Source organism: Chiloscyllium punctatum, chromosome 32 (genome assembly GCF_047496795.1).
Source record: "Chiloscyllium punctatum isolate Juve2018m chromosome 32, sChiPun1.3, whole genome shotgun sequence".
Lineage (NCBI taxonomy): Eukaryota > Metazoa > Chordata > Chondrichthyes > Orectolobiformes > Hemiscylliidae > Chiloscyllium > Chiloscyllium punctatum.
Window position 1 is genome coordinate 46449990 of NC_092770.1, and position 12700 is coordinate 46462689.

At 39.8% G+C, this 12700-nt stretch overlaps 1 protein-coding gene across 6 annotated transcripts in view; it reads left to right on the forward strand.

Moving 5' to 3' along the window:
- The window catches only part of LOC140458136 (voltage-dependent calcium channel subunit alpha-2/delta-4-like), a 491615-nt gene that overhangs the window by 225194 nt on the left and 253721 nt on the right, over nt 1-12700 (forward strand). For all 6 annotated transcript variants that reach the window (XM_072552257.1, XM_072552261.1, XM_072552258.1 and 3 more), the window contains one exon: nt 1595-1722. In XM_072552257.1, the coding sequence (XP_072408358.1) occupies nt 1595-1722 (128 nt within the window). The remainder of the gene's footprint in view (nt 1-1594; nt 1723-12700) is intronic.

Genomic DNA, 12700 nt, shown 5'->3' on the forward strand with positions numbered 1-12700 from the left:
TAAACCTGTTAAACTATAGCCTGGTGTTGTGTGATTTCAGGCTGGTTTAATGTAGACTACTGCCAGGGAGAGGGATGGAGTCAGTAGCCAGGAAACAGAAGTTAGGGACAAAGACCAGAAACAATGGCTTCAATCTTCCCAATGTTTCACTGGAAGATTTTTCCATTCATCTAGTCCATTTTACTTTTTTGGTGACCTGTGAATGAGAACGTACAGCAGCAGGAGAGGAATTTTCACTGATCTGGTCTTCCAATGTCTTCCTTTGACCATGATGAACCCTATATCCTCTCTCACCTCTTTGTTAATGTCATGATGATAATAAAATATGGACTATTGATTTTTGAATCTTATCAGCTGATTTCATGCCTGGGATTCTTATGGGCTGAGATGTTTTAAAATGGGGCTAAAAATGCAAGCCTAAAATGCCATTGGCATCACAGATTAGCCAAGTTTCATGAAATTGGTATGAATTAGACAATGTTAGCAAAGATAGTCTGAGCTGAAAATATTATTTTATCCAAGGGCAATTGAACCTGCCAACCACCCACAGTAGGACATGTGAAAAGATTCTCCTCTCCTATTTGATTTGTACTGTCAAAAGAGTATCCACATGCTGGAAATGAAGAATAGAAAGTATTGCTAGGAAATGTGGTGGAAGCTGATTCAATTGAGGCATTCTGGAGACCACTGAATGATTATTTGGATAGGGATATGGGGAAAAGTCAGGAAACTCACACTAGGGAGTGGAACCAGTGCAGGCATGAGGTTCAGATGGCCTCCTTCTAACAATTCTGTGATTTTGTGAAACACTGCAGAATGAACTCAGCAGGTGGAATATACTAGCAAGGTGATATTCAAGGGATTTTTTTTAACAGAGAAGATGAGGTGGATTTTAGAACTAAACACAGGTTGAAGAAAGTGCTCTCTTTCTCTCTTCCCGTGTCTCAAGAGGGAAAATATCTGGTAACAATACTGATTTGAAAGAAACATGAGGAAACAGAAAACTTAAAATATAGCAATATAGCAATATTTGTTGTCCAAAAAAATCAGCAGACCTATTGTGTAACACCTCAAGGTGTCAAAACTATTTATTTTATTTTTCATTTGTACTATACACTTTTATATATGAGTGTGTGTGTGGATGTTAGGGCACAAGTGACTGCAAAGAGGTTGTATGCTTGACATTGTAACTTTATTATTTTCCTTGGAGTTAGTAATTAATAAGCCAGCTCTATTTGAACTCAAGAAAGCCTTGACATTGGTTCCTCACTATGACAGTAAAAATTGGTGAACTATTTTACTTGGAGAGATTTAGAGCTTCATGTTAAAAAGATCTTAAACCTTTGTTGTGACCGTTCAAGAGGGAGTCAGTTCACCTTTCCTCGTCTGATTGTATCACATGCCAGAGATTGTTCTCTCTAACCTCCTGATGTGTAAAATCTCACTGTTGGCCATTAGTCACAGATATTCCTACCAGATTTGGATGGCACAGCATTCAAAAACATTTTGATGAACTACAGGCCCTGCACAAATAGTCTGAATTAAAGTTTGGGTTGTTATCTCAATAATCTAACTACTTGTTGTTATTTTACAGAAAGTTCTTCACAACTCAGGATAAACATAGTATTTTCACAATGGACCATTTTCCACTCTGGTACCGACGGGCTGCTGAGCACCCACCTGGACATTTTGTTTACTCCATAGCCTTTGAGGAAGACATGGGTGAGTGTTCTTTTCAACCATTGCTTTTCAAATACCATTAGTAATTATGTCTCATAGCTCATTGGTAAATGTGTCTTCTCATGCCACTTATTTGTGTTAGTTTCTCAAAGCTATGTCTTTTGTTATGTATGTGTGCATTAGGAAGGAAATTAATGCCTTTCCCCAAAGTCAGGAACTTGGTCACATTTTGTAAAGACTGTTTAGTTGGCACGTTGATGTTATAAACATTGAATACACCTGAAAATTGCACTATTTTCTACAACTTATGGTCCCTGTGCAGGCAAAACAGGGAAGAGTGTGATGTAAATCTTATCAGATGAATAAGGATGGCAGAGCATTTTAACAAGGTCAGACTGCATTTAATGTGAGGGAGGTTGGAGGCAGCAGTTAGTGCTGCAGTAAAGGTTCAGGATTGTATACTGCTGCTCTTTTGGAAAATCTCACTTGAACTGACATCACAAATTTATGTGATAAATGCTGAGTTTCTTTGAGTGGCCATCACACTTGGTTGAGTCCTGGAATGTAAGGTTGAACAATAGCAATTTTTCAGTGAGGGAGAACTTGAGTGAAGGAAGAAGAGATGAATGGTTGATCATTCCTGATGAAGGGCTTTTGCCCAAAACGTCAGTTTTTCCTGGTTCTCAGATGCTGCCTGACTTGCTGTGCTTTTCCAGCACCACTCTAATCTTGACTCTGAAAAATTTCTGATGAAGGGCTTTAGCCTGAAAGGTAAATTTTTCCTGCTTCTTGGATGCTGCCTAAGCTGCTGTGCTTTTCCAGCAGAAATCTTGACTCTGATCTCCAGCATCTGCAGTGCCCACTTCTGCCTGAATGGTAGATCAGGCTTAGTCAAGCCATTGAGAAAGTTGGTATTGTTGTAGCTGCAGAATGTGGTGGAGCCGATCAGCCCCAAGGTTGAAGGTGCAGAAGACCATCGCCTGTTGAATGAGTCTACAGAGGTTCAACTACCTACAGCTGTCCAACCACCAGTGCATTATCTCACCAAAATGCTATGGTGCTCTGTGATGTGATGGCAGAGTAAATAAGCTCCAGATGTTTGGGAGGCCACCCAAGTTTGGCAATGTTCAAGGTGACAGTAGCCTCAACATTCTACATAGCAGGATCATTCCAAGCAGCAGCTGGGGATCTCTGTGGAATATTGAAAGCATAAAGGTTATTAAGGTACCATATTTATGGAGCTGGGAAATTCACAACACACCAGACAAAGCTGATCACAGAATGAGAATGAGAGGCATTTGTGCCCTACAAACTTTTCCTAACATGCAGAGATTTATAGACTACACCTGTGTGGCAAGTAGAGCACATATGGGCTAGCCTTGATCCTTCGTAAATCAAGAGGATATACTTGTTCAAAATGCAAAATGTGTCCTCCACCAAATCATTACACAGTCATATGTGTGTGGTACCCTGGGTGTAATCATGACTACTACATCTTTCAACTACTCCCAGGTGCCAAGGTTTTTCAACCCAGAAACTGGATGATTGGATTCTAGATGACAAGAGATATCAACTCAGGAGATGGATTATGACCCCAGTGAAAAGCATAAGAATAGAGCCAATGCAGAAATACCATGTTGTCCACATGACCATGCAGGTGACAATTAATCAGACCATTGGCTGTTGAATGTCTTGCTGTTGGCTTTCTCACCTGCTCTTCAGTTGCCCATAAAATGGCAGTAAAGGCAGAATGAAGCTGTTAAAGTCCTTCATTTGTCCAGGCTTAGATAGGCTGTGGGTGCTTTATATACCCTCTGTATTTTGGAACGCAAGTCTGGTGTAGGCAGAAAAGCTTACCTTGGCAAGTTTTGTCTGGTGCCAGAAATCCATCTCCATTCATTCTTTTTTATGATATGTAGTTGCTAAGATACTTTTAGATAGACCACATCTCTATCTATAGATCTATCTTATTAACATCATGTGTCAAATTAAGGCATATACTAGAACATGGCAGTGTCTACTGACACTTTGCACAATCTTCACAACTTCCTCTGATCGCTTCTATTAGCTTTGTATACAGTTCATGGGACTCTCCTTCTCAACCTCTCCACTCACTTGATATGGTTACCCTCAGGTTAAACCACTACCAGTCAGTCTCTCTGAGAGAATAACCAACCGATCCAGTACAATTCTGGCAACTTTTACACTTCATCAACCATGTCTGCATTTTTGGTAGGATTTTCAAACCTTTAAGTAGTTAAATGGTTTCTGTAGCCTTAAAGCAGTCTGCTTCTTTCCCCCAATTCTTATCACCATATACCATTGCTACTTTTCTAACAATGATAAAAGCCTAAGGTTTTGTTTGGTGAATGCAGTAATGTCTGACTTAGGGAACTGCAGATCCACTGACTTAAAATAATATTTTAACTAATCCACATACTATTGACCTGCAAGCACAATTGCTGCACAATTAGAACAAGTCTACATTCATCACAAGACTAAAACTCCTTGAGATCGGTTTATCTTCTTCACATGCATCTTTACCTTCATCCTCTTCCTCAGAATTTTTATCATCATGTGTAATTCTGTGGAACCTGCTTTGAGATCAGTTCACCACATAATGATACTTTCCAATACATCCAAAACACCACTTATCAGTTTCTTGCACATTGTGTAATTCATTGACCTATTATTCCTGTTCTAATTTTGTCTTCAATGCTAATAGCCAGATCTATTAAACATGCCTTCATCCTCATTCTGTCTGTCTTTATCCTTTCCACTGTATTGCCCACCTCCACCTGACAGTGGTATCTGGACTCTTTCAAAAGTAAAAATAAACATGTTAATGATATGGCTATGTATAAAAGAACATATCAACATCCTGGGGAGTACCAATGACCAGAAACTAAACTAAATGAGCCATGTAAATACTGTAGCTGCAAGAGTATGGTCAGAGTCTAGGAATTCTGCAGCAAGTAAATAACCTCTTCACTCCCCAAAGTCTGGTTACAAGACAAACTGTATTATCTTTACTCCAAAGTCACTTGACTTTCTGTAAACAGTAGATAAACCACAGCACACATTGAGGTGTTGACTTTATTTCCAAGCAACCACACCGTAAACCTTTTTAATCCAGAAAATGTGTAAACAGTTCCATACTATACTGTTTTTCATATAGTTTTTAACAATAAATATATACTCCCAATATCCTTAATAATTTGATTTTATAATGTTCTTTACCTTCTACAAGACACTTGTCAGGTACGTGACAGAATACTCTCCGTTACCTAGTTCAGTTTCAACAACGCTCAAGAAGCTCAGCACCATCTAGGACAAAGCAGTTGCTTGATTTGGCACTCCCATCTAACACCTTCAACACTAACTCCTTCCACATAGATGCACAGTGATAGCATTGTACAACATCTACAAGATGTACTGCACCAACTCACCAAGGCTGCTGAACAGCACTGTCTATATCCACAATCTTTACTACCTAGAAGGAAAAAGGCAGCCAACTCATGAGAATCCCATGATCTGCATGTTGCATTCCAAATTATGTTCCACCCTAACTCGGAACGCTATCACAGTTCTTTGGATCTACATTCTGGAACTCCCTTCATAATGGCACTTTGCGACTTCAGCAATTCAAGGAAGCAACTCATCATCTTGGCAATTATGGATAGAAAACAACTGCTAGCTTAGCCAGCAATGCCATTTCTCATTAAAGAAAATATAATGAACTCAAGAGGATTACAATTTTGATAATAAAAGAATGAACAAGAGGGAATATGAAGAACTGATGAGAAAATTCACATAAAGGAAGGTAAAGAACATTATAAAAATCAAATTATTAAGGATATTGGGAGGATGAGGGGCAACGTTTTCACACAGAGGGTGGTATGTGGATGGAATGAGCTGCCAGAGAATGTGGTGGAGGCTGGTACAATTGCAGCATTTAAAAGGCATTTGGATGGGTATATGAATAGGAGGGTTTGGAGGGATATAGGCCAGGTGCTGGTAAATGGGACTAGGTTGGATTGGGATATCTGGTCGGTATGGACGGGTTGTACCGAAGGGTCTGTTTCCATGCTGTACATCTCTATGACTCTATATGGAACTGTTTACATATTTTCTGGATTAAAAAGGTTTACGGTGTGGTTTCTTGGAAATAAAGTCAACACCTCAATGTGCACTGTGGTTTATCTACTGTTTACAGAAAGTCAAGTGACTTTGGAGAAAAGATAAGAAAGTTTTGAGGGAGATGAGATAGGTCCTTATGGTCCTTAATTGTTGGAAGACTTGGCTTTGAAAAGTCTATGGGGTCCTCAATGCTAATGATTCTAGACTTAGTTCCTGTTTTATGGACTGAAGTCAGTAAAGAAGAAACCCCATGACCTGCACGTGCCTCCACCTCTCTTTCCATTGAAGTTGTGGGAGGCTGATGTTTCCAAATATCTGTGTAAACCTTGAAAAGTTGACCTGTGGTCACTTTCCAAAGACTTGGAACCAGTTTGATTTTAGTCTGAAGATTTTCTATTAGTTTAAGTCTGCTTGCCTTATTAACAGGAAACCGTGTGGACTTTAAAAAATCAAATTCTATCTATTGCTTCCAGGCCCTTGACCAACATGGTGTTTTCTCTTTTGCTCCTTTTTTGCGAAAATTATTAACTCTCTGCAGACTTTTTCTTTTATGTATGTTGTGTGTGTCTGTGTTGGAGATTAAAGTGGTATTGTACTAATTCTGGCTTATAATGTTATGTTAACTAGAGTTTGCCATTTGTTTTAAAGAAAAAATTAGTGTAAGAATAAATTAATGATTTAGAATTCATTAAAGAAACCTTTTGACAGTTGTTTTTATACTGGTGGTGGTACAAAAGAGAATCAATTAGCATTTTAGTGATTGATTCAACATATGCCAAAGGTGCAATTTGGTGGGTCTTGATTAATTCACATGTTACAGTAATAACAAAAAATACTTTGAAAATGGAATGTCTGTAGACACAGGAATAACAAATTAAATATTAACGTTAAAAATAGGACCAATAAAGAAGGATGAAGTCAAAGTTGCGGGTAATTAAAGAAAGGTGAAATTAAAATGAACAGCTGTTTCACCTCAGTTTTATTAAAGAACATCATTAAACAGATACTATACTAGATGATGATCTTAAAAAGAACATTCATATTGTTTAGTTAGAAGGGAAAAATTATTTGACAAACTAATAAACCTCATAAAGGATCAACCGCCAGGTGTGGATGGTATACACCCATAAATACTATGGAAGAGATTGCAATGATCACAACAACATAAGCATCTTCAACTAAATTAGTCCCATCTGCCTCTCCTGGCCCACATCCCTCCAAACCTTTTCTATTCATGTGTCTACCCAAATGTCTTTTCAACATTGTAATTATACCCACATTCACCACTTCCTCAGGAAGTTCATTCCATGCGTAAACATGTAAAACATTTGACCCCATGTCTTTTTTAAATCTCTGTCCTCTCACCTTAAAATTGTTGACAATTAAAAGAAAAGTTGTACTTCATTTCAGTTTTTATTTGATCATTATAATATACAGTTACCACAATATACCAGTTCATTAAAGTAGTATAATTAATTGGTATATGTATTTATTTTTATCTAAAGAAATATTACTGCTAATGCACATGCTTCTTGGTGTCAGCAAGTGTGGCCTATATTACTAAAATATTCCAGGACTTGATTTCATATAAAATGCATTTATATGATACTTTTCATGACCACAAACATCCCAAAGCACTTGACAGTCACTAACATACCTTTCAGATCTATTCACAGTTGAAGTAGGCAATGTGGATAAATTATGCATAGCAAGATCCCATTTTATCAATGTGATAATGACTAACAAATCTAATTTTATGATGTTGATTAAGGAATAAGTGTTGGCCTAGTCACCAGGACTACCTCCCCTGATTTTCTTTGAAATAATGTTATGGAAACTTTAGGCCCATCTGGGAAAACAGGTGAGCTCTTAATTTATCACCTGATCTGAAAATCATTTCCAGCCTGAACAGTTCTGGTCTTCAAATTAAAGAAAGAATTTTAGGAGCACTGGAGCAATACAAAGTTCAATTTACAAGACAAGTACCAGACCTGAGATTATAGCTATCAGGAACTCTATAAATTGAGAATTATTTGTTTAGAAAAGTGAAGACTTAGAGGTCAGCTTATAGGTTTTTAAAATTATGACTGGATTGGACAAAATAGATGTGTAAATCATGTTTCCACTTACAGGTGAATCCAAAGCTGCAACGATTTATGTTTATATAGCATCTTTAATGTAATAAAACAGCCCAAGTTACTTCACAGTAGAATTATGAAACAGTGTATACCACTGAGCCACATGAGATGTTGGCCCTACTGGCCATCTACCTCCAAATCGACAACTTTTTCAGAGGGTCACAGGGAGCAGCGAATTGCCCATCAGACAATTCCCAAAAAACCTTCCTTTGTGTTGAGACAGCCGAAGGGTCCCATTGCACATTTGAGTAGAGTCGCAGGTAGATAGGAAAGTGAAGAAGGCATTTTGTATGCTTTCCTTTATTGGTCAGAGTAATGAGTACAGGAGTTGGGAGATCATGTTGCGGCTGTACAGGACATTGGTTAGGCCTCTTTTGGAATATTGCATGTAATTCTGGTCTCCTTCCTATCGGAAAGATGTTGTGAAACCTGAAAGGTTTCAGTAAAGATTTACAAGGATGTTGCCAGGATTTGAGGATTTGAGTTATAGGGAGAGGCTGAACAGGCTGGAGCTGTTTTCCCTAGTGTGTAGGAGGCTGAGGGGTGACCTTATAGAGGTTTATAAAATCATAAGGAACATGGATAGGATAAATGGACCAAGTCTTTTCCCTGGGATGGGAGAGTCCAGAACTAGAGGGCATAGGTTTAGGGTGAGAGGGGTAAGATATAAAAGAGACCTAAGTGGCAACTTTTTCACGCGGAGGGTGGTACGTGTATGGAACGAGCTGCCAGAGGAAATGGTGGAGGCTAGTACAATTGCAACATTTAAAAGGCATTTGGATGGCTATATGAGGCATATGGGCCGGGTTTTGGCAGGTGGGACTAGATTGAGTTGGGATGTCTGGTCAGCATGGATAGGTTGGACCGAAGGGTCTGTTTCTGTGCTGTACTCTATGACTCTATTGTCTGGCCTCAGACAATCTGGAAATTGGGAGATCTGCACTACTGAAGGAAAACAGCAGAGAAAGGTTTTGGGAGCATAGACAACTGAAAATGGAATGTCTGATAGTAGAGCAATGAAAATCAGGAAGTTCAAGTATCCAGAATTAGTTGAGCACACATGTCATGGACAGTTATGGGATGGGATGAACTTATAAGATAGGGAATGTAATGTCATGAAGACATTTAAAAATAAGGATCCGAATTTTTAAATTGTGTTTTTGTTTAACTGGGAACCAAATGTGAAATAACTGCACAGAGGCCAGTATCCCAGTACCATGTCACCCTTTATTTGCATGTGCACAGTACATTGCTCAGAGTCAGTCCCTGAAGTGAGGAGATTCTAAATTCCCTTTTATATCTGTCAGCCAAGGCTCCCTCATTGTTGCAGGTTAACAATCCCAATTAAGGACCTCATTGTCAATAAGATCCACCTCGTTCCAATCACTATATCCCTCCCCCTTCAGATTCCAGGGATGTAGACCTGGTCTTTCTCAGGTAGCTTCTCCGCAACTTTTTCACCCCAGGTCCAGTTTTTCTGACTCAGATGGCATGTACTGGACCGTAGTAGTTTTGCATGTGGAGTGTCTCGAGATTCTTCCAGCGGTAATGGTATCGAGACTGCATCCATCTCAGACTGAGATTTCCTCGACACTAGACAGAGAGGGATAACCTTTGGTTTCTGATGAGCCTTCTGGCTGTTCTGAGAGGCCAGATATGTTTTGCTTTTGCGCCGTTTGCAAGGTAGCAGCTTTCAGATGATCCACATATTTGTTCAGGATCACCTCCTTACCTAAACTTTGTAAGTTACGGACCTGATCTTGTGTAGACCCTGCCTCATAGCCATGCATGGCTATTTCTATGGTTCTAGCACCAAACTTCATCCTCTGAAGTAAATTGTCTCTCTCACTTAACGAAAGCATCTGGCTGGCATTGGTGTTCCTGTTGCTGTTTCACCTTCCAGGAATATCAGTTTTAACCTGGGGTCTGGAGTCTTCTCCCTATCCGCAACTCTGTTGGAGGTATCTCTGTAATTGTATAACGGGTGGTCCTATAATTGAAAAGGAACTGAGACAGTTGATATCTAGTGCAGGTGTAGGCTGCTTCTTTAAGTTTGCCTTCAAAGTTTGAATCAATCTTTTCACTAGATCATTGAATAATGGATAGAGTAGAGCTGTTTGAACATGCTGAATGCCATTCGACTTGAGGAAATACTCGAATTCTCTGCTGGTAAATGATGTCCCATTGTCAGTGACCAATACTTCTGGGAGACTGTGTATCATAAATGATGTTCACAGCTTCTCAGTCATCATCCCTGTGTTTTGAATGGTGCATCCACAATGATCAGGAACATTGAGCCCATGAAAGGACCGGCATAGTTGGCATGTAACTGCATCCAAGGTTTACCCTACCGTTCTCATGAATGTGGGGTCCTGCTGGCAGTAGATTTTGACCTTGTTGCTTTCTGGGCACTACCCCACCATCGCAGCTATGTTAGCATCCAGTCCTGGCCACCAGACATAGCTTCCTGCCACCATCTTCATTTTGGAAATCCCTGGATTACCCTGACAGAGTTCAGACAGTGTTTGGTGGTGGCCTTCACACGAAACAATCACTTTTACTCCCCATAGTAATATGCTATCCTTTACAGTGATCTGGTCTCACTGGGCCCAGAAACGTTTTAATCCTGGTTGTGATGGTCCTTCGGTTTCTTCCATTACCACCAGCTGTTTCTCATAGGAGACTGGAATCAAAGTTATACCCTTAATCTGTAACAGTTGCACAATATACATTCTCAGAATGACCAGAAAGGTCTTGCACAAACTTAAGGGGTCCAGAGTGCATCTTGTTAAAGACACGTTATGCAACCATAGACCTGCTGTGCTGACATCGATTCCCATGAGGATTGGGTGACCATTTAGAAAGACATTAATTTTAATAGGTTCTGATTTGGATGTTGCTAAGCAATTTACTTTTTCTAACCTATATGCAGGTTGACTTTCCAGGGCGTGCACTCTCCTGGATACCGGCCTATGTGTTTTCTTACTCAATTCAGGCCTTGTAGGACTCTTTTGCTGTCTTGAGTGCACATGTTAGCAGCAACTACAATGACTTGCTGGCCCAGACCCTGAAGAACACATTAGCCATTTGGCCGAGGCTCAGCTTTGTTGTGGAGTTTTGCAGTGGGCTGGCTTTGGGCCCCTCTGCTCAGGATATGCCCTGTGTGAGGCTCTGCAATTGCCTACAATCAAATGGTGTTCCCCAAGCTCACTCAGATGTGAGGGTGTTCACTTCCATTGGGATGCCCTTACATCCCATGCTCCACTTGCCACATTTCCTAATGATAAAGCCGTAGTAGTGCCTGTTTGAAGTTCAGTTGAGCTTCAGCTAGTAGGCGGTTTTACATTGTTATGTCATTAATTTCACCTACCAAAAGATCTTTCAGCTTTTCATTCAGGGTTAACCCAAAATCACATGCCTCTGCCAGTTCTGTTAACCTCATCAAAAGTCCTGATTCCCCCAGTCTTCAAATAGCTGAATAAAACCATGAGTATCTCAGAATTAGAGGAGGTTTGAGGTCATAATATTCCTTAACCAAATCAATAAATTCTTGAAAGGTTTTAGTGTCTTGTGCCTCTGGAAAACTTAAGCCCCATATCACTGAAATTGCTGCGGGTCCACAAACAGTCAGAAGGATTACTTGTTGCTTTTCATCTGCCCCAATGTCATTTGCCTGGAAAAAAACATATTCTTTCCATATACTGGGCCCAGTCTTTGACTGCAGGATCAAACGAATCAAGCTTCCCAAATAAGGGAAGATGCCAGAAATGCTTACTCCAACTAAGTGACATCTGTCGTGAGTGAATGTTTTTCAGGCACAGGCTGTTTACTCCCATTGCCACTGAAATAACTGCACAGAGGCTGGTATCGTGTCACCAAGTCACCCTTTATCTGCTTGCACACAGTCTACGGCTGTGGCCAGCCAGCTCGGAATTAGTCCCTGTGATGAGGAGATTCTGAGTCCCCTGCTTATATCTGTCAACCAGGGCTCCCGATTGGCCTAGGTTAACAACCCCAATCAAGGATCTCATAGTCAATAAGATACACCTGGTTCCAATCACGATAACATATAAATCAACAAGCACAGCAGTATTGCATGAAGAAGACTTGTTGCATGTAAGGACATGCGCAACAGAGTTTTGGATGACCTCAAGTTCATGGAAGATAGAATGTGGGAGACCAGCACAAGTAGTAGTTGATACACTTAGGGAGTTGCGTAGTAGTAGAATGTTATAGAGGTGAAAATACGTAGTTTTAGCAATGGTGCAAATGGGAGGTCAGAAACTCATATTGAGGTTAAACGTGATATTGATTGATTCAGTTTCTGACAATAGCTTCAGTCTTGCCAATACTTAATTGGAGGACATTTCTGTTCATACATTGTGATGTTGGATAACTAGGCTGATAATTTAACAGCTTTGGAGATTCAAGAGAGTTAGTGACAGTATACAATATAATGCTGTCACTAATGATGTTAGCGTGCGTGTGAAAATCAGTGTCGTGCTTTCAGATGATGTCACTTACTATAAATGCAAGATGGTTCCTAATAAATGAGTGAAGAAATAAGTTACTCAGAGTGATTAAAATGTGGAATTTGCTCAATAAGAAGTGCTTGTGACAAATAGCTTACCTGCTTTCAGAATGAAACATACATGAGACAAAAGGAGTTGGAAAGACGTGCTGAAAAGCTGGGAAGATTGTTGGAATGGGAAGAGTCTTGTATAAAAAATTGGCCTAAGTGA